Source organism: Notolepis coatsorum (assembly GCF_963971535.1).
Source record: "Notolepis coatsorum genome assembly, chromosome: 3".
NCBI lineage: Eukaryota > Metazoa > Chordata > Actinopteri > Aulopiformes > Paralepididae > Notolepis > Notolepis coatsorum.
In genome coordinates this window covers 53862099-53884253 of record NC_140167.1, presented here as the reverse complement: position 1 = coordinate 53884253, position 22155 = coordinate 53862099, and the positions used below count along the sequence as shown (strand labels likewise).

Genomic DNA, 22155 nt, shown 5'->3' with positions numbered 1-22155 from the left:
GGGAGAAAATGAATGAATGTGGATGAGAGCCTTGACATTAAGTGGTTGTAGCTACGGCTGTGGGGGTGCTGGAGACATGATCCAATAGACTTTTATATGCCTGAGTCTTCTGAACACGGAGAGACCAATCCCAAGTCGATCTGCACTTTCTCGGCCAAGCTATATTCACTTTTCCGCACCTACTCTCGAACTCTGCATGCGCAGATTGCCCACGGAGTCTCTCTGGATTGTCCAGAGAACTAGGTTTATCAATCTGCGCATGCAGAGTTCGGGAGTAGGTGCGGAAAAGTTTTCTACCCCGGCTCTCTCTCACATGATTTCAGAATACTGTATGTTTCCCAAATTCTGTTTTTAATTTAATTTTTATATATCTTTTAGGGTATTTATACTTTATTGTGGATAGGACCGTCAGAGAGGAAATTGGGTGAAGAGATGGGGGAGGACATGCAACACATGTCCTGGGCCGGATTCGAACCCAGGACGTTGCGATTGCACAGTATGCGTCTTAACGTGGTGCACCACTGGGGTGCCCCTCCCAAATTCTGTTCTGACAGTGGGAGCATGATATAAGATTATGCTTTTGTGATCTCAGATTGTAATGTCCACCTCTTGGGTGAATGAGTGAAGTGCTTATGTAAGTTGGTAGCTGCCTCAGGATGGCTTTGTGTACAAACAAATACCAATGTACAGTATGTGTTCTTATGGCCAGGGATGACTGACCTGACAATTCATACAATACACAGTGATGTGTGAGGGATGAGGGCTGTTAGTTACAAATCGTAAAGCAGCATGACATAAAGCATGGCGTTGTGATTCTGGGGCATCACCATAATTAAATAATAATTATAATATATATAAGAAGCCACTATATAGGTAATATAGAATCAAATATACAATATAGAATATAGACACTAGACAGTATATAATCCAAATTCCAAGCCAATTTCCTAATCACATCCACAGTTTATGGAATCCAAAATTATTTGATTCAATCAATTATTTATTTAATTTAATTTAGGAGCCTATATGGACTAAATGGACTCATGGGTTAGTGGTGGAGGGCAGACAGGAAGATAAATGATTACTTTCAGGGTATGGGGTGGGGTTCCAGCGCAAATGACTAATGGATTTCATCATTAGCTTGCCAGAACGGAGTCATCTCCTTCAAACACCAGTCTAGAACTGACACCGAGGCTGCAGAGGAGAATGCACCAGTCTGGCTGAGTTTAGTGTAATCAGAGCAAAGATAAGATAAGATAAGATATTCCTTTATTGATCCCCTTGGGGAAATTCAGGCATCATAGCAGAATGGGGGAGGGGGGAGGAGAGGTACAGGTAGTGGAAGACATGGTACAGGTCATAGAATTATAGTATACAGTGGAGAAGTAAAAATAAAAAATAGAATAATAAAAAGGCAGTGTAAACAATATAACAATATAATTAACTCTGGAAATGCGCATATGGGCAACAAGGTGCAAGATGAGGGTATATAATGTATGCCCTCTCAGTTATATTTGCAAGCATGGATAGTCAGTGGACATGATCTGAGTGAGCGCACATGAGTATAGGAAATAGCAGAGATGTCCTGTAATGTCATAATTTCAAGTGTGTCAGTGTCAAAATCTGTCTGAATCTCAGCATCTTCTGTTAATGTTATTTTATACTTGCTTTACTTATTTTATTTTATACTTATCCTTTTGTCTAGCACAGTCTCTGGAGCGCAACAGAAAGAAGCATTTTGTATAAAAGTATTCTGTACTTCTGTATGACAACTAATAAAGAAACTTGAAACTTGAAACTTCTATTATCCTGACTATAAAATATGACTATCCAAGGCTGGTAATTAATTGGTTAACCATGTGTCTTCATGTGGACCATAAAGCCCTCTCTCTCTCTCTCTCTCTCTCTCTCTCTCTCTCTCTCTCTCTCTCTCTCTCTCTCTCTCTCTCTCTCTCTCTCTCTCTCTCTCTCTCTCTCTCTCTCTCTCTCTCTCTCTCTCTCTCTCTCTCTCTCTCTCTCTCTCTCTCTCTCTCTCTGTAACTGAGATGTCTAACGAAGCGCATCAAAAAGTCAACGTCTCTCTCCTCTCTTCTCCTAGTGGCGGTCCAGACCAACCTGGCCCCCCCCAAGAAGGCCCAGTCCAGCGTAGTCCAGTCCAGCCTGGTCCAGGCCAGCGTGGCGGCCATGCAGAACCCTATGGGCTGTGAGGTGAAGGCCAATGGCCACTGTCCCCTCCCCCGCCTCTCCATCTCCTCCCGCTCTGCCAGCGTGGTGGCCAGCATGGACGCCAGCTACGATGGCACGGTGGCGGCGCTCCACTCAGTGATGAAGTGGAAGACGGTGGTGGCGGTGTTCGTCGTGGTGGTCCTCTTCCTGGTGTGCGGGGGGTTGGCGTTCAGGGCATTGGAGCAGCCGTTCGAGAGCAACCAGAAGGACAGCATCACCCTGGAGAAGGCCTTGTTCCTGCGCAGGCACCCCTGTGTCACTCCCCACGAGCTGGAGGCCATCATCAAGGTGAGTGCGCTGAGCTCCCCCTTCATCCAATATATTTAGTTGGTAACTGATCTCAAATCCTGTCCTTGATCATGGGATCCTCCAATCACAACTGTTGAACTGAAATGAGGGCGGGGCTAGGTGTAGGTGATAGGTGTATTCCTGCATTCGTCCAGGGCCTGCACACAATAAACGACATACAACGAAATTCAGTTAAAGGAAAACTCCAACATTTTGGGAAATTAGCTTATTTGCCATCTACCCTGGAGTTAGACAAGAAGATACATACCTACATACATTCTTCTCTGTGCATGCAGTAGGAGTAGGAAGATGTTGGGAACTAGGCTAATGGAGGAACCTACTTCCAGTGACTGACGCTAAGCTAGGCTAACGGTGCACGTCTTCCTACTCCTACTGCATGCACAGAGAAGAAAAACGTATGAATCTTAACACTCCAACATTTTGGGAACCCTGGAGTTAGACAAGAAGATGCATACCTTTTTCTTCTCTGTGCATGCAGTAGGAGTAGGAAGACGTTTGGAACTAGGCTAATGGAGGAACCTACTTCCAGTGACTGACGCTAAGCTAGGCTAACGGTGCGTGTCTTCCTACTCCTACTGCATGCACAGAGAAGAAAAAGGGTATGTATCTTCTTGTCTAACTCCAGGGTAGATGCCAAATAAGCTAATTTCCCAAAATATTGGAGTTTTCCTTTAACACCTGAACACTGAACTTTTTCCCATGTACCAGTGCCCATGTCAATGAACATTCTTCATGTTGAATGGTTTCTCAGGATATTTGTCACTCTTCATTGCCACATCGCACAGTGGAAGCCACCGTTTCTTAAACGTGTAAAGAAATATTGTTGATAATATCCATTTAACATTAGTAACAATCAGAGTACCCACCACCTGCTGTATGCCCTCCTGCTTGGTTTGCTGTGTGCTGTGCTGCACAGTAAGGTAAATGTCACTTGCAGACTGAGCGGGGAGTCCATCCTCCTTCCAATAAGACCTTCAGGGTCTCCATAGATACCAGTACCCATAATGTTCAGTGACACTCCAGATACTGTACATATTGGTTTATGAAACAGTTGACCAGTGGAGTTTGTTACATAACAATAATAGCCAGAAGGATGAAAAGGGCAAATAATGTGAGGCATTAATCCTCCTTACATCATGAGACAAGTTCAATCGCGATGACCTTCTTCCAGTCCTCACTATTATTGCCTGGATATGACTTTTATAAATTAGCAGGGCTCTTTCTGTATCGATTTTGTTGCAATTAAAGGTTCAATCCTCAAACCACTTGTTTGGAAGTAGCTAGCGTTAAAATGAATGCTGTTTAGCCCACAGTTGAGAGCCAAGGTAGCCAAGACCTGGGCTAGGACAGCAATGACGTCTTACCGACCAGCTCCCACAGTTTATTTTCAATCAGGCCAGTGTTTCTAGATGGCGCGATAGTGAAGATGAGTTGGCGGACCTCCCAGCAGGCCTGGACTGGCCATTGGGCTGGTGGCCTGGTCTGCTAAATGACCTGCTAAATGACTTGCAAAAAACATTTGGAATATGGAAGTGCCTTGAATGAGGCAGCCAGCCAGGCACAGACTGACAGAATGCTGCAGTCGTCTCCCTCCTTTCAGCGTCAGCCGTTCTATCCATCTCTACCGCTAGATGGCCAGCTTTCCGTGGTGTTTCACTATGTTTGCAAAGCTGTGTGTGTGTTCTGTATTATAGCTGTGGAGACAATGGTGTGGCTCATTTGACATACACTACTTATAGTGCAACATGGAAGAAATTGTTTGTTTCTACACACTGTAGTTTGTAGTTTATTACATGCTAAACATCGTGCATTTCCAAGATAATCCAGTCTTTTTTCATAGATCGCGAGATAAGACGCTTTATGTGCAATAAGCCAGAACCGTTCTGGTTGATTCCCTGAACCCCCAAATACTCCCAAATCAAAGTACTCCAAATCAAAGGTATATAACATGTACAACTCAAAACTGTGATCGTGTTTGCCGAGCATGTTTTACGTACAGTGAAACACAGAACTGTGATCATTAGCAGGGCTCGAAATTGTCGCATATGCTCCCGAAATATAATTGGGAGCATTTGTGCGAGTGAAAATTGTTCTGATGCGACCTCCTCCCCCCCTCCCCAAACGTCCCTTTCTCTGTCCATTCGCTAGTTTGTACACTCAGTATGTGCCTTGTGAGTTGACAGTGACCATTCTAACCAATCAAACGTGAGCTTGACGTTCTTACATTTAATGCTGATTTTAGATTGGTTAAGATTAGCCTTCAAGCCTTGCTGTCTTCTCTCCTACAATAAATTGTTGACGCACACACACGCTGCTCGCATTGCCCCTCCCCCTCACAGACCCGTCTTGTCACAGACCCGTCTCATTCGCACCGAAGATAGCAAGCGTGCAGCTCCTCTTTTAACATCACTGAAGCATTAAACAAAATTGCCCAGTAAACTATTAACTTTAGTTTAATACACGAGGCGTTGTCTAATGTTATCTAGCTGGCTAGCTACTGATAGCTCATAACATCATTGCTGTTTGTTTTTGCAGCTGTTGGCTAACGTTAGCTAGCTACCGTTCTTCCGTTGGCTACCTAGCAACTGTAGCTAGCTAATACGGGCTGTGCTGACTGGCTACGTTTTAATTTGCAATGGAGTGGAGCTAACTAACTGTACAAATCGATGTGATTGGCTGAGACTGTATTTTGTACAGTTGGCTGGCTGGCTGTTGTGGATTCGGGTAGCCAGCTAGCTGGCTGGCAGTTCATAGTGCAGTAGCTGGCTGTTTGCTGAAAGATCGAGTTTTCTCACAGCCATCGATTACTCACGCCCACCCCTATAAGCTACACAAAAAGAAAGTTTAATGTGACTGATCTAGTGAGCTAGAATCGGAATATTCCACCCATAAATAGCTAATGTCAAATATAAATAACATAACGTTTTGGCGTTAGCCAGCTAGCTAGCTAGTAGTACGGTGATATGTTGCCAATTGATTTCGGTCGAATAACGTTAGCGAGATTGGCCTACGTTCCGTTACATATTCATAATCATGAAAGTGTAGTGCCGAAGGATAGGATAGACAACGCTAAACATGTATTAAACATCAACTCAGGGCGGCTAGGTGGTGCAGTGGGCAAGGCACTCACCACCAATGCTGGAGACGCTGGGTTCGCGTGTTCGAATCCAGCTCTCCACATTGTTTTCAGTTTGGCTGGTCGTCCGTACTAATACAATTGGCAGTATTAGAGGGTGGGAAAGCTGGGTGGGTCCTGGGCGTTGTAAACACCTCGTTGAAAAATACTCCTACAGTTCGGTCGGGGCGCCTGCTCAGCAAAGGAAGGATCTGGAGGGAGGTAATGTGACCTTCCACACGTTACACTCTCCCAGTGAGAATCTGAGCTGGCAGGCTGGCTGCCGGCTGGCTGCGCATGTGTCGGAGGATAGCATGTGATAGTCTCCGGCCTCTCGGACCAACAGTAGGGGGGGTGCGCAACAACCCGGAAGCTAGTTTGCTGACAGCAATGTAACAAACAATATGGTTTGTGCGGAACCCTTATCCCCAACACATAGTTCAAGTTCAAGTTCTTTAATAGTTGTCATACAGAAGTACAGAATACTTTCATACAAAATGCTTCTTACTGTTACGCTCCAGAGAAGAAAATGAGGTCACAGTGTTTGGTATAGACATATGTACAATGTTCTGAGTTACCATATAATATACAATACACAATACTATGCAGTGTACTAATGTACAGTACTATCTAGTGCAAAGCAGAAATGGGATGAGGTACAATTTTAGGTACAATTTACAGTAAGGTGTACGAGTTGTAGTGCAATCCTTCATCCATAAATATAAAGTGTGGGGAGTGGGTGCTACAGTGTGTTTGTTTAAAGTGGGTGTGTGCTATAAGTGTGTGGAGTGGGTGCTACAGTGTGTTTGTTTAAAGTGAGTGTGTGCGTGTGGATGTGTGTGCTATGTGCGTTTGGTGGTTGTTGTTGTGTAGTGTTCATTCATTGTTCGTTTAGCAGCCTGATGGCCTGGGGATAGAAGCTTCTTCTGAGTCTTTCTGTGCTCGCCTTGAGACTCCTGTATCGCTTGCCTGACGGCAGCAGTTCAAAGAGGCAGTTGTTCGGGTGACTGGAGTCTTTAATGATTCTCTTAGCCTTGCCCTTGCAACGCTTGTAGTAAATGTTCTGGAGGGTGGGGAGCCCCCCTCCAATTGTGCGTTTGGCTGAACGTGTCACTCTTTGTAGTCTGCTTTGGTCTTGTGCAGTGCTATTCCCAAACCAGGAGGTGATGTTGCCGGTCAAGATGCTCTCTATTGTACATGAGTAGAAGTTCTTAAGGATCTTCTGGCTGACTTGGAACTTCCTTAGGCGCCTGAGGAAGTAGAGGCGTTGTCGTGCCTTCTTCACAACACTGTTAATGTGTGTGGTCCATGTCAAGTCCTCGGATATGTAGGCTCCGAGGTACTTAAAGCTGTTGACTCTCTCAACCGGTGCCCCGTCGATGCTGAGGGGGCTGTAGTCCTTGACCCCCGACCTCCTGAAGTCCACAATCATCTCCTTTGTTTTGCTGACGTTCAGGGAGAGGCTGTTTTCCTGGCACCATCCCGCCAGGACCTTGACCTCTTCCAGGTAGGCCCTCTCGTCGTTGGCAGAGATCAGGCCCACCACCACTGTGTCGTCAGCAAATTTGACGATTGTATTGCTACTCCGCTGAGCCACACAGTCGTGTGTGTACAGGGAGTAGAGGAGGGGACTCAGAACACAGCCCTGGGGGGCCCCTATGTTGAGGGTGATGGATGAGGAGGTGCAGTTGCCTGCTCTCACCACCTGGGGTCTGCCAGTCAGGAAGTCCAAGACCCACTGGCAGAGGTCATAGCCCAAGCCCAGGTCCCTGAGCTTGGCTATGAGTATGGAGGGGACTATGGTATTGAATGCCGAGCTGTAGTCGATGAATAGCATTCTCACATAGTTCCCCTGCCTCTTGTCCAGGTGTGATGCTGCTGTGTGCAGCACATGGGATATGGCGTCCTCCGTGGACCTGTTGGGGCGGTATGCAAATTGCAGGGGGTCCATGTTGATGGGGAGGGAGGAGCAGATGTAGCCCTTTACTAGCTTCTCGAAGCACTTCATGGCTATGGAGGTGAGAGCTACAGGGCGGTAGTCGTTGAGGCAAGCAGGCTTGGATTTTTTGGGTACAGGGATAATAGTGGACTTCTTCAGGCAGGTGGGGATGACAGCCTGTTCTAAGGACAGGTTAAATATGTCAGTGAATACTGGGGCCAGTTGGTCGGCACAGACTTTTAGGACGCGGCCGGGGATGCCGTCTGGACCTGCTGCCTTCCTGATATTCACTTTTTTAAAGGTCCGCCTCACCTCATGCTCTGTTACCCTGAACACTGCGCCTCCATCAGCAGCCGACCCCCCCCCCCCCATTGCCGAGGCTTGTGAGCTGGTGTTGTTATTACCAGCATCAAACCTCGCATAGAAGGTATTGAGGTCATTTGCTAAGGAGATGTCACTGTTCAGTTTGAGGGAGGCGCCTTTGTAGTCTGTCATCGTTTTGAGCCCCTGCCACATAGCTCTAGAGTCAGCTTGTTCAAACTGGAGTTCAATTTTATCCCTGTAGCGTCGTTTGGCCTCTGACACAGTCCTCCTTACGTTGTATCGCGCCACCTTGTGGTCATTCATGTTGCCTGCCTCTAGGCCGTCGTTGTATGCTTTGGTGCGCTCTCTCAGAGCTTCACGGACGGATTTGTCTACCCAGGGTTTTTGATTTGGGTAAACTTTCATTTTGGTAGTGGGGATTGTTTCTTTCACCCTAGTACAAACATAGTCCAGCACTGTCTCCGTGTAGGCATTAATGTTATCTGTGTCGCGGAACACATTCCAGTCTGTGTTGTGAAACACTGACCGGATCGTATCCTCTGACGTCACATCCCATTTCTGCACCTCTCGCGAGACTACGGGAGTACTTTTAATTCTCTGTCTGTACTTCGGTGTAAGAAAAATTGATGCGTGATCTGACTTACCGAAGCCACTATCAGAATGAGCCTTGTAGCCACCTTTAAATTGCGTGTAACAGTGATCTAGGATGTTACCGCCTCTGGTGTTGCAAGTCACATGCTGATAGAAGTCGGGCAATACCTTTCTCAGATTGGCGCTATTGAAATCTCCCAGAACTAAAATGGCGGCGTTAACATTCGCCTCTTGGATTCTATTTACCTCGTCGTGTAGTCTGGAGAGCGCAACCTTGTTGCTGGCTTCAGCTTGCGGTGGAATATACACTCCGACCAGGACGATCGCCGTTAACTCCCTCGGGAGGAAGAAAGGACAACACTTGATGGTTATATATTCCAGTTCTGGGGAGCAGTGGTTGGATAGTTCCTTCACGTTAGTTGGGTCACTCCAATTTTTGTTCAACATGAAGGCAATACCTCCTCCACGTTGTTTACCGGATTCTGCTGTTCTATCCTTGCGGTGAATGAAGAAATGATCGGCCGGTAGGATGGCGTGGTCTGGGACTTCTGGCGCCAGCCACGTCTCGATGAAGCAGAGAACGTTACAGTCCCTAACGTCTCTCTGGAATTGAATCCTTGCTCGGATGTCGTCTAGTTTATTGTCTATTGATTGTACATTGGCTAGCAATATACTGGGTAGTGGTGTCCTGTGCCGCCTGGTTCTCAGCCTGTTACGGACTCCAGCTCTCTTTCCTCGCCGTCTGGGTCCTTTGTCCCTGGGGGCGAGATCCGGTCCTGATGTCCTCAAGATCTCAACGGGCCATTGTTGCGGTTCAGAGAGCTGATCCAGAGAGTAATCCAGTCGGTAAATTTCCCGTAATCCAATGTCTATTAGTGACTGACGGTCATACACATTAAATGCACCTACTGTTGGTACAGACAAAACTCTTAAAACTATAAATATTAACAAAAGTATGCACAGTCTCGACGGAGCGCACAGACAGGCAGCCGGACGTAGCGGCGCCATCTTTCTGTGTGTGAATTATGTTGAGCCACCACAAAAGATGAATCCAAAGTTTAATCCAGTAAGAATATTACTAGGCTATATAACATACATCTGTGCAAGTAGATTACATTAGCTAAATGTATTGCCCTTTTGACATGTACTGTAGCCTACATATTCATAATCATGAATGTTTATTTGGAAGCATTTTATATTCTGTACTTAGTTTGAAAGTGGTCAGACATTTCCCTCTGTGTGTAATACAGACAGTCTTCACACATTCATAAATAACACTTACAGAAAAGCTTATTGTGCATTGTAATAAAAGACGTTTTGGTCAATGGGGGATTTATTTATGTACCGAATACCGTGATATACTGTGCAACCGTGGTATTTTTGCCCAAGGTTATCGTACCCTCAAAATGTCATACCGGCACATGCCTAGTCTACACTATAGGCTACACTACTAGGTCTACACTATACTATAGTTTAAGGCTACTTTCACTGTTTTACTGCATTACAGTACTGTTATATTGTTGTTATTTTATCAATAAAAAAAAAGATATTACATATATATTGTTGGTGCACCAACATTTTTGCTGGTGGAGTGCTACCAAGTAAAAATGTAAATTTTGAGCCCTGGTTAGAAAAACACGTTTCAGGTTCGGTAAAATAGACATAGAATATACCTTACCTTAGCCAGAAGGTATTCCAAAAAGAATAATTCCAAGTGATCGCATCACCATTGCGATTACCAGTGTATTATGTCTATACACGTTTCGATGGTAAAATACGCTTAGGCAACGGAATTTCGAGGCGATCAATGTGAATCTCTGTTCAAGCAGGAGGAGGGGCCCCTACCATAAAAAAAAAAAAGGAAGACGTGTATCAACACCAAGCCATTCCAGTTCAGACACAGATGATGCTGCCACCTGGTGATAGTCGATCGGCATTGCAATTAAAACATATACAAACGACCCAGGGACGGCTAGAATGATCCGGATGAGGCCAAAAAAGTCATAGGGCTTGGGCGCCCCAGTGGCGAACCACATAGCGCGCTCAGCCGCGACAAGGCCGACCCGGGTTCGACTCCCAAACCCGTCGTTATTTGCCGAATGTCTTCCCACTCCTCTGTCTCTCTCTACTGGACTGCCCAGTAGCAATAAAGCGATAAAAACGCCAAAAAAAAAAAAAAAAAAAATCATAGGGCTTAACGGGTTAACATTAAAAAAATCCCCCCACTGCGAGAGAGAGAGAGAGAGAGAGAGAGAGAGAGAGAGAGAGAGAGAGAGAGAGAGAGAGAGAGAGAGAGAGAGAGAGAGAGAGAGAGAGGCTGATTCATAGATAAAATAGCCAGACAGCACAGCAGGAAAATAAATGTCACCATCACCACAGTCCCAGATGTTCTGGGCTTAGTCCCTGGTCTTTCCAGGTTCTAAAAACATCCCTGCCCTGTACCCAAACAGATAAGGCATTCAGAACTGATTGCAACTGATTGCTTTCAAAGGAACCTCCAGGGCCCTCATTTATCAAGTCTTTCTTAGAAAGTATTCTATTTCCGTTTTTTTTTTTTTTATATACTTTATTGTGTCAAAGAAAAACATTTTACATTTAGGTATAGTAAGTGTACCCACATACACAACTGCACCTGTCCATACCTACATACGTACATACCCACACAAATGTACATACGCATATTCCAAATCTTGACACTTTTTTTTTTTTTTTTTTTTTACCCATCACCCATACAAAAAACAAGAGACGAAAACACAAACAAAGGGGCGAGCACCAGCATAGATCCCGGACCGGCACACATCCAACATCCATCCCTACCCGTCCCCACACACACACACACACACAAGAAAAACAACAAACAACAACAACAATAATAACAGCAAACAAATAAGAAATTAATAGAAAAAAGAAACCAACCAAAAAACTAAAAATTTAAATAAAATAATAATAATAAGTAAAAAGGCTTGAATTTTCATTGTAGGTATAGCTGTAGGCCTAAGGGGTGTTCCCCACCAATTGATCAGTAGATCATCACTGTTTCATGTTACTTAAAATCTTCCTTAAAGACTGATCTGTCTGTCAACTAGTACCCCTCCATAGTTTAAAGAGACCCCATCTTTTTCCCAGCATATTTTCATTCTTATTGATTTTGTAGGTTACCTTTTCCATACTATATATGTCCTCTACAGTTTCTAACAATTTGTTTACTTTCGGGGGTTCAAGTTTTTTCCAAGCTCTTGTAATTTGTTTAAGTGCTGCAGCTCTCAAGATAAAAAAAAGGTATAGTTCTTCTTTTTGTAGGTTTTTGGGGCGTGTTCCTAAGAGTATATCATGTTTTTCTATACCCACTTCCTCAAACATCTGTTCCATTATGTCTAGAATATCTGACCAGTAGATTTGAATTTTTTTTACATGTAAAGAAAATATGTGTATGGTCAGCATTCTTCTCCCCACACTCCCTCCAGCAGCCGGGATCATTTTGTGCGTATTTGGACATACTCGATGGTGTTCTAAAGTACCTCATATTTATTTTCCAAGCATACTCCTGCCAAAAGGGTGATTTTATGTAATGGAAGATATCTTTAAAGCTTTGATTCCACTCCTTATCTGGTATGTTTGTTTTCAGTTCCTTCTCCCATTTATTTTTAATATAGCTTAAATCTTCAATTTTGTTTTCTTGGAGCATTTTGTAGATTTGTCCAGTTGTGTTTTTGAGGTTATGGCTTTGTTGAGTCTTTATCATGTATTTCAGTAGGGGGTGGAGATCTTCAAGAGTTTTAATTTGGACTTTTTCTCTTAAGTAGCTTCTTACTTGCAGGTATCGGTGAAAGTGATTACTAGGACAGGCATATTTATTAGCTACATTTTCAAAAGAATCCACTCCTTCATTGTACATTTGATAGAAACGTATGAGGCCCTTAGCTTCCCATGTCTTAAAAAAACCGTCAATACTGTTTGGAGAGAAATCTGGGTCCCATGCTATTTGTCTTAAGCAGATCATTTCTTGTTCCTTAATTTTATTTATTTTACATATTTCCCTCCAGATTTTAAATGTGTTATATATAGAGTAATTGTGTATTTTGATCTGTGCTTTTTTTTTTTTTATATCTGGAGAAGATCAATGTGCTGAGTGATTCCACTAGATTCAACTCAATTGACTTCCATTTGGGTCTCATCTCGTTTTTCATCCATATTAGAATCGGTTTTACCTGTGCTGCGTAATAATAATTAATTAAATTTGGTAATGCTAGTCCCCCTCCTTCTTTTTTTTGTTGCAAGATTTTGAGTTTGACTCTAGGTTTCTTTTCATCCCATATAAATTTTCTCAGCAGCCCCTCCCAAACGTTGAAACATTTAGGTCTTATGTATAATGGCATGTTTTGGAATAAAAATAGAAAACGTGGCAAGATGTTCATTTTAATAATATTAATTTTTTCAAATAAAGTGAGAGGTACAATTTTCCACCTATTCAGATCTTCCTTTACAGAGTTCTCCAAACTTCCATAATTACACTGATGTAGATTGTCTAGGTTATTAGGCAGGGTTTCCGTTAGAATTTTTTTTTGCAGGTCTGAGTGTCCGGTAGATTTCAATCTACCGGACAAATGGGATAAATTCCGGTCAGAGTTTATTGAGCTTAAAAACAATTGATAGGCCTATATAAAGAATGACATCATCAAGGCATTTATAATATTTTAACTTAAAACTAGGCTACTTTTGCGTATATACAGTCATTAATATATTCCAAATAAAATGAGTCCCTCGAGACTTCGTGCTGCTGCCGACTTGAGGTGTCGGTGGGCAGTCTGCCCGACCTTAATAAACAGCAGTCTGTTATAATCACATTTTTATGAGCTAACGAATTCCGTTATATTGGACATTTGTATTAATTATATCAAGCGAAGAACTGAGAAATTTGGCAGAGAGAGACGGCAACATTATCGTGGGTTTGCGTGATGTATATCTCCACTCCAATTACCGGTAACTACCTGTACCCCTCCCCCCTCCCCCCCATGCTGCTATGATGCCTGAATTTCCCCAAGGGGATCAATAAAGGAATATCTTATCTTATCTTATCTTACCTCCCAACGACTTGGTGCTGGTCATAATGTGCTGTGAAAATAATTCCCTCTAAACACAATTTGATTATTTGAATTGTATTAAAATAGGCTAAAATTAAATAGCCTATGCGATGAACGAAACAAGAAATTTGTTTCATCGTTGCTTCACCAAGCAGCCGGTCTAATAATGACATCCTGTTGTCAGCGCGAGCTGGCTGCTGATATATTTACGTGAAGCATGGAGCAGCAGTGTTTTTAGGTCCGGTCTGGAAACCGCTCGGCAGCGCCCCCACCCAACAGCTGAATTGCCAATGGCTGAATTGGAGTACTGCACCCTGCCGGCCGGCAGATGGATGCTTCTCGCAAATATATCAGCAGCCAGCTCGCGCTGACAACAGGATGTCATTATTAGACCGGCTGCTTGGTGAAGCAACGATGAAACAAATGTAATGATTGTTTGTTTCGTTCATCGCATAGGCTATTTAATTTTAGCCTATTTTAATACAATTCAAATAATCTAATTGTGTTTAGAGGGAATTATTTTCACCGGACATTATGACCGGAGAGATTAAATATGTCGGACTTCAACAGATTTTGCCGGTCAAATACCGGTAATTACCGGCTAACGGAAACGCTGTTATTAGGTATAGTTATTCCCAGATATCTCACTTTGTTCCGTTCCCATTTAAAGTTAAACTGTTTTTTGAAGTCTTTCTCCAAGTGGTCACCTACTTCCATAGCTTCAGTTTTATTTAAATTAAGCTTATATCCAGACAGAACTCCATAGTTTGTAATTTCATCAAGTAACTCCGGTAGTGAAATATATATATCTGTAAGATACACTATGATGTCGTCCGCGTACAGTGCTAGTTTATGTTCATCTTCCTTTATTGTGAGACCTTTTATCCTCATATTTTTCCTTATGCTTTCGGCTAAGGGTTCTATGCATAAGGCAAATATTTGGGGCGATAATGGGTCCCCTTGTCTTGTCCCCCTTTTTAAAATAAATTTCGTAGAGAGTGTCCCATTCACTCTTACTCTTGCGTTAGGTTCTTTATATATTCCCTTAATCAATTTAATAAAAGTTTGGTGGAATCCAAAATTCTCACATACTCCAAATATGAAGGGCCATGACACCCGATCAAAGGCTTTTTCAGCATCTAATGTCAATGTCAGCATTTGTTGCTTTGTTTGTACTGCATAATCAATGATATTAAGAGTACGCCGCACATTGTCGCTTAGGAGACGATCTTTAACGAATCCTGTTTGGTCCAAGTTAATTATATTAGGTAGTATATGTGAGAGTCTGGTTGCTATAATTGATGTGAATAATTTTTGATCTACATTTAAGAGCGATATTGGTCTATACGATGCACAGTCTGTCGGGTCTTTTCCTTCTTTAGGTATAACAGTAATGATTGCAGAATTCCATGTGTCTGGCCAGTTTCCTGTTTGTAGGATCTCATTAAAAACTCTACATAAGATGGGAGTAACTAGGTATCTAAACTCCCTGTAGAATTCGTAAGTAAATCCATCACTTCCAGGACTTTTTCCCGGTTTACCCTTCTGGATGACCTTTAGGATTTCTGTCTCTACTATTGGTTGTACTAATTCATTATTTTGTTTAACGGACACTGTGGGAAGGTTTAAAATATCTAGGTATTGTTTAATTTTCTGTGGGTCCACACCTATTACTTCTGGAGTGTAGAGGTTTTGATAATAATCCTTAAAACATAATGCTATTTTCGATTTCCCCCTCTTATATGTGGAGTTGTTATCCATGATAGTGGCTATTGCAGTTTTTTCTTTCTGTTTCTTTAGTTTAAATGCTAATATTTTCAGTGCTTTTGGGCTGTTGTCATAATATGTTTGCCTACAGAGCATGAGATTCTTTTCAATGTCATGTATTTCTATAGTTTCCAATGCTTTTTTAGCTACGTTCAATTGTATCTGTACTTCTTTGTTCCTCCCTTTCTCATGTTCTTCTTGTAGTTTTTTTACTTTGTTTTCCAGTACCATCTTTTCTCTATCTCTTTGCTTCTTTTTCCAGGATGAATATGCTATGATTTCTCCTCGTATTGTTGCTTTTGCAGCTTCCCACAGTATTGTGGATGTCACTTCTCCATTGTCATTGATCTCAAAGTAAGACTATTTTCGTTCTTAAGCACAGAATTTAGAATGTGTGCACGCACAAAAAAAACTGGATTTATCACACGTGCGTACACAGGTCCTACGCACACCTGTCTTGATAAATATCACCTTGCTCCTAAGCTGGATCTTGTGCACTGTTTTAAGTATTTGCATACCAGAACCGCCCGATTAACCATATACGGTAATGGGCCACCCCCATGAAATGTGGAAAAGTGGACTAAGCCGAGGGAAGCGTGTTGTACATGGTGACGTCGGATATTATATCTATTAACTTCCTAAAAGACCATTGCTGCCTGGACACCGCAAACACTAATAAAGACCATTAACCACTGTTTTGCCGTTGCCCGTTGATGTCATTAATGCATGCTGGAATAAGAATGCCTTTCTTCATTTATTTTTAATACTAATAATTATTATATTACAATAAAAGACAGCTCCGTCTTTTAATACACACATATATTGTACAGTAACGTCAAATAAATACGTACCCGCTGAAATAAAGGTTCTGCACGCACGTACCAGCAGTGATCTACAGCATAAAAGATAGCCACTTTATAATACTATTCTGAGTAGATCATTAATCTGTATCGCAACAGAGTCACGGATCTGGTCGGGGCAGGTAGCATTATGTCGGGAAAATATTTATGAAATAAACAAATGTGAATTAAAGAATTTAAAACGAAGTTTAGCATATTAAATCGTTTTATAAGCTTATAGCTTTTTTCGTGCTGATTTGAGAAGGGTCCAGCTGCAGAGCCGGAGAGCAACGCTCTCAGGGCCAAGATAGCACTTATACTATTTTGAGAGAGACAGCAGAGAGACAGACAGACAGACCTTATAAATACATTTTATTTGATTTGACAGACACTGTTCCACAGTGTGTGTGTGTGTGTGTGTGTGTGTGTGTGTGTGTGTGTGTGTGTGTGTGTGTGTGTGTGTGTGTGTGTGTGTGTGTGTGTGTGTGTGTGTGTGTGTGTGTGTGCGTGCGTGCGTGCGTGTGTGTGACTACTAGTCTCCTAGTAGAGACCCCCCCCCCCCCCCCCTGGACCACCTCCTAGTAGAGACTTCTCTATAGGGAGAAGACGAAGATGAGGATTAATGACTTGACTTTTCTGGTTACAGCCGTGTACTGCAGTGAAAGGGTTAAGTTTTGCTTGCGGTGGTTGCAATTCCCCCTCCTCATCGCAGCCGGTCGTACAGCCTTTACTAGGAGGTGGTCCAGAGGGGGGGGGGGGTCTCTACTAGGAGGTGGTCCAGAGGGGGGGGTCTCTACTAGGAGGTGGTCCAGAGGGGGGGGGGGGGGGGGGGTGAGTCTCTACTAGGAGGTGGTCCAGAGGGGGGGGGGGGGTCTCTACTAGGAGGTGGTCCAGAGGGGGGGGGGGTCTCTACTAGGAGGTGGTCCAGAGGGGGGGGGGAGTCTCTACTAGGAGACTAGTAGTCACACACACACACACACACTGTGGAACAGTGTCTGTCTCTCTGTCTGTCTGTCTCTCTGCTGTCTGTCTCTCCGGCTCTGCAGCTGGACCCTTATCAAATAAGCACGGAAAAGCTTTTAAGCTTATAGCTCCAATTTGGGTCCCAAATTGCGGTACAAATGAAGGAGGTGTCTCGGGTAGTGGACTCTAGTTAATATTATGTTCTCTCTGCAATTAGACTGCCCCTCATTCATTCATTCATCCCTATCTGATGCTATCTCTGAAAACAGTTCCTGCGAGCGCAGTCAGTGCATCCGATAACACTATATATAAACCATATGCTGCATTCATTCCGAGAGAAAGACCTATTCCACATGCTATTTAGGGTTTGACAATAATTACACTACTATCGCTATTTCACAATGAACTATAATGAATTACGGGGGTCATACAGAACACGTCAGTCAAGCTTATTTCCGCATTGAAACTAATGCATGCAACTGATGAGAGCTATGCCGTCCGTCTGCAGTCCCCATATTCTACCGATGGGCGCCAGGTACGCATGGTCCGACCTGTGCTTAAATATACGCACAAAGTCAAGCACAAGTTCAAATTGATAAATCCCACACTTTGCTTAGAAATTATCGTACGCACGGGTTACGCACATATCTGTGCGTACGCCACGTTGATAAATGAGGGCCCTTAATGTCTTCCAACTTTATTATATTTAAGGTGGTAAGTTAGAGTGTTGTCTTCTTTTATACTAGTAGACAGTAGAGGTTGAGTACTTTTCTTGTTAAATATCATTCACACTCCAAGTGATTTGATTACAACTGCAAATACAGTGTCAATGTCTGTCCAAAGAATTATATGGTTGTTCGTCTCAAGGGTTCAATTAGTGACAATACTGTATATAACTGCAAATGTATGTAAGGTAAAATTGTATTTAAAAAACATAATGAAGCCAAATATTTTCATTATTACATTACATGATTTGTAAGATTGTAGTAAAATAGACATGTAATGTTAACACGATTTATCGCTTGAATGCCAGCCTTTTGGGACTGATTTTCTGATATTTCATGATTTTTGCGGAGCTATTTCTATATTCTATATCAGGGGTGGGCAATTATTTTTCCCGGGGGGCCGAATGAGCAACTGAAAATATGTTGGGGGGCCGGGCCAAAATTCCAAACTCAATTATGCATAATATACATTTTATTTCTATATAAAAAGCAGTAAATGGCATTGTTTTGACCCCTGGTAAGAGTGTATGTTATTATTTGGCAATTAAAAGGTGAGGTTAGCTTTCAAAAATATCATTTATTCAAATAGAATTTATTTCCAAAATGATAAACAAAATGTGAAACATTAATAACAAAGGGCATTTTGAGTTTCATATACTATTGAAACAAGGATTTTCTTAGCTTTCTAAAGACATCACATCATCTTATAGCAAAAATAAACAAAACATGTCACTGAACTGTGTAAAGAAAAGTGTCCCAGTTTTGTAGCCTTTTTTACTTTACATGCCTATATTAAACATTTAATGTTTTCAGAACTGTGCAAAAAAAAGAAAAAAAAAAAGATCAAGTGTCCCATTTCACTTGTTATATTTCCACATTTTAGTGTTCTTCAGTTCTTTTTTTTCATTCAGTGTGAGAAATCCAGTCTCTGTTGAGCTTTAACAAGTCCATCAAAGTCAGGTTGCATGTCTGAGGTGGAGATGCGAAGCACAGCTGCCAGATGTTCATCAGTGAGAGAGGATCTGTACCTGGACTTGGTAAACGTCATGACTGAGAATGTCTGTTCACATACTGTATGTAGGTGGATCCAAAGAGAACCAACATCTTCTGAGCATGTCTCCTAAGCGTATACTGTGCGTGTGAACGTTGACATGAAAAAAAAAAAGTAAAAAAAAAAAAAAAATATTAAATAAAAAATTTTTTTTTTATTTTTTTTTTTATTTTTTTTATTATCATGTAATCTTTCGCGGGTCGGTCAGAATCATCCCGCGGGCCGGATCCGGCCCGCGGGCCGTACAATGCCCAGGTCTGTTCTATATTATGGCTATGTGTCTAATACGCCCGTCGCTTATCAATGACTTGCTTGCAGTCAACATGTACGAAACGGATCGTTTTTTCATCAGTACATTTCCGTTTTATACCGTTTTGAAAAACGGACGTAAAATAAGAAAAAATAAGAAGAAAAAAGAAGATTAATAGCCATTTACTGGAATACACACAACACGTTGTCATTTTCCGGCTGATTTATGAATCGTTTTCAAATAAATGCTAGATTATCAATAGTATATGTGTACTTATGCACGCTAGAGAAGTGGGCTGAAAAATCGATTATCTATGACCTGGTCAGCGCTAATGTCATATACACACATACACACATAGGGGACACGTTGTGGAATATGTGAAAAAAACATCTGATTACCCCAAGACTGGTAAAATAGACTCCTTACCTCACATCAGATGTTCTGCAAAAAGATTATTCCAATTCCTGATCGCCATTCCAAATATCGATCGCGTTTATTGATCCAACGATCCAACCTCGAAACACATATTCCACGCTGCTCTGAGGGTCCCCAATGAATGCAATCGTCTCGGGTTACATGCCTGAGGAGTAAAATGTGGAATCCGGGTTTTTTCCCCCCCATGCATTTCCATTGAGTCCAATCCAATGGGTGCATTACCATCCGGGAGACGATAGGGGGCGGTATTTTCCCTTTTCGAGGTCAGAGGTCAATGATAACGTGAGGCTGGATTGATGAAAAATGAATGGACATCGCTAATAAAAGTAGGGGTGCACGATATAGATTTTTTGACCCCGATACCGATAACTTTATGCTCCTCAAGGCCGATACCGAGGCGATAAAACGATAACGATAACTATCGCGATAAATTATTTCCTCGAAATAAACATGAAACGTGGTCGCAAAGTTTCGATATATCGATTTTCCAAGCTTGGATATGAGCACACGCACTAACAACCAATCAGTGAAGGAGATGGCCGACAGCGGAAGGAGACCTCTGGGTAGAGAGGTATGACTCAAGTAGTAAACAAGGCTGGCTAGGATAATTAGCTTGCACAGCGCTATTTTATAGTTTACGTGCCGAGTGGGTGTGTGGCGTGAATTCTGAGGCCACGGTTATAGTAGTGTGGGGTATGCGGTGGACATCGTTGCAATGTATTGGGGCGGAACAGAGTATTTTAGGGTGATATTTAGTACATTGGAACAAGGCTGGCTAGGATAATTAGCTTGCACGGCGCTATTTTATAGTTTACGTGCCGAGTGGGTGTGTTGGGCGTGAATTCTGAGGCCACGGTTAGAGTAGTGTGGGGTATGCAGTGGACGTCGTTGCAATGTATTGGGGCGGAACGGAGTATTTTAGGGTCATATTTAGTACATTGTCATGGGATACACCGCTTGCTCTGGCTAACTGCTAACGTGCGCGGACTGATGACGACATCAACTCGAGACATTCGCATCAGCAAAACAAGTCTATTAATAGCCCGTCCATCGGCGCCGGGTATAAGAAGTTAATTAAACTTGACAGACATTATATCGACGATAATTATCGATATCGAGTTATATGAAAATAATTGTATAATTTTATCGCGATAATGTTTTTGGCCATATCGCCCAGCCCTACGATAACCGATATTTATTGTATTATACAATTTAAAAAAAAAAGTCCTAACCTAACCAGATTTATCATGACATGAGCGTTACTACTATGAACAAAACAAAGCCAAGACAACAGTTTTGACTGATAAAGTGACCATATTTATTTTTCCAAATAAATATAATTTGAATCAGAAAATTCACAATCCGTCAATAATTTATAATACATCCAACCTAACAAGTCACCTGCAACATCATTAAAAGCCTACGACGACACGCGAGCAGCTAAAGCTGCTGTGAATCCAAAGCCAGCTACAAAGGAACCTGCGGCGCTTGTAGCTATTGACGAGGCGTTTGCTAAATTAAAGAAGTTTGACAGAAATTACCCAAGGGCTCAAGCCGCTAGCTTTTAAGCAGTGCTTGGTGGTGCAAATTAACCTGGCTACTACGGAGCAATAAGTGACTGCGTATTCAACCAAGGGTTGCATCACAGTCATGAAAGGGGCTAGATTTGCAGCAGCTTTAGCTGCTCGCGCGTCGTTGTAGGCTTTAACACAATAACACACCATCGTAGCGGTGGTGATGTTGCAGGTGACTTGTTAGGTTGGATGTATTATAAGTTGTTGCCCTTTTCCCTCCTTGTGGAACTTCTGCATTGCATTTGTTACAAATAGCAAGCAAACTTTTTTCCTCTGAAACTATTCCCACACTACTGACGCCATCTTTGTTTACATCCGCGCTGCTTCTGAAACTTACGTGGCTACGTCACAGCCAAGAAAGGGAGCGCTGGATTTGTGTAAAACGCCCTCTTCCTAAACCACACGCTATCAGTCGTACCACAGTACTGGCAAAACAGGAGGAGCCTACAGTAAAAACAAACGCCCTTCATCCCAATTCACCCACACCGCATTTTCTTTTACCAAAAAATATATTATATTATCGGAGCTATCAATAACGTTATCGGGTTTATCGGGATGAAGTCATAATTGCTGATATCGGCCCGATAATGATCATGCATCCCTAAATAAAAGCAATAACGTTTAAATAACGAGATTTCTCGTCGTTGGCACTCAACGCATGGCGGCGGACAACGAGATTTCTCGTCGTTGGCACTCAGAAGTGTTAAAGGGGAACAATGTTTTGGAAATATATATTGTTTAGGGCATTAAAACAAAAGCCTGCACTGTGCATATGGTGCATTTTTTATCCAAAGCGCTTTAACATTTTTGTTCCTCACATTCTACCCATTCACTCACACATTCACACACCGATGGCCGAGGCAACCATGCAACGTGCCAACCTGCACATCGGGAGAAATACCAGACGACTGCTCCACCTCCTCAGCCACTGTCGCCCCACTCATGCCTGCGCATTCATCGAGAACA

At 42.5% G+C, this 22155-nt stretch overlaps 1 protein-coding gene across 1 annotated transcript in view; it reads left to right on the top strand.

Moving 5' to 3' along the window:
* The window catches only part of kcnk10b (potassium channel, subfamily K, member 10b), a gene marked incomplete at both ends in the record, with an annotated part of 89684 nt that overhangs the window by 4438 nt on the left and 63091 nt on the right, over positions 1 to 22155 (top strand). Inside the window, one exon of the mRNA XM_084311209.1 lies at positions 2099 to 2514. Within this exon, the coding sequence (XP_084167335.1) occupies positions 2099 to 2514 (416 nt within the window). The remainder of the gene's footprint in view (positions 1 to 2098; positions 2515 to 22155) is intronic.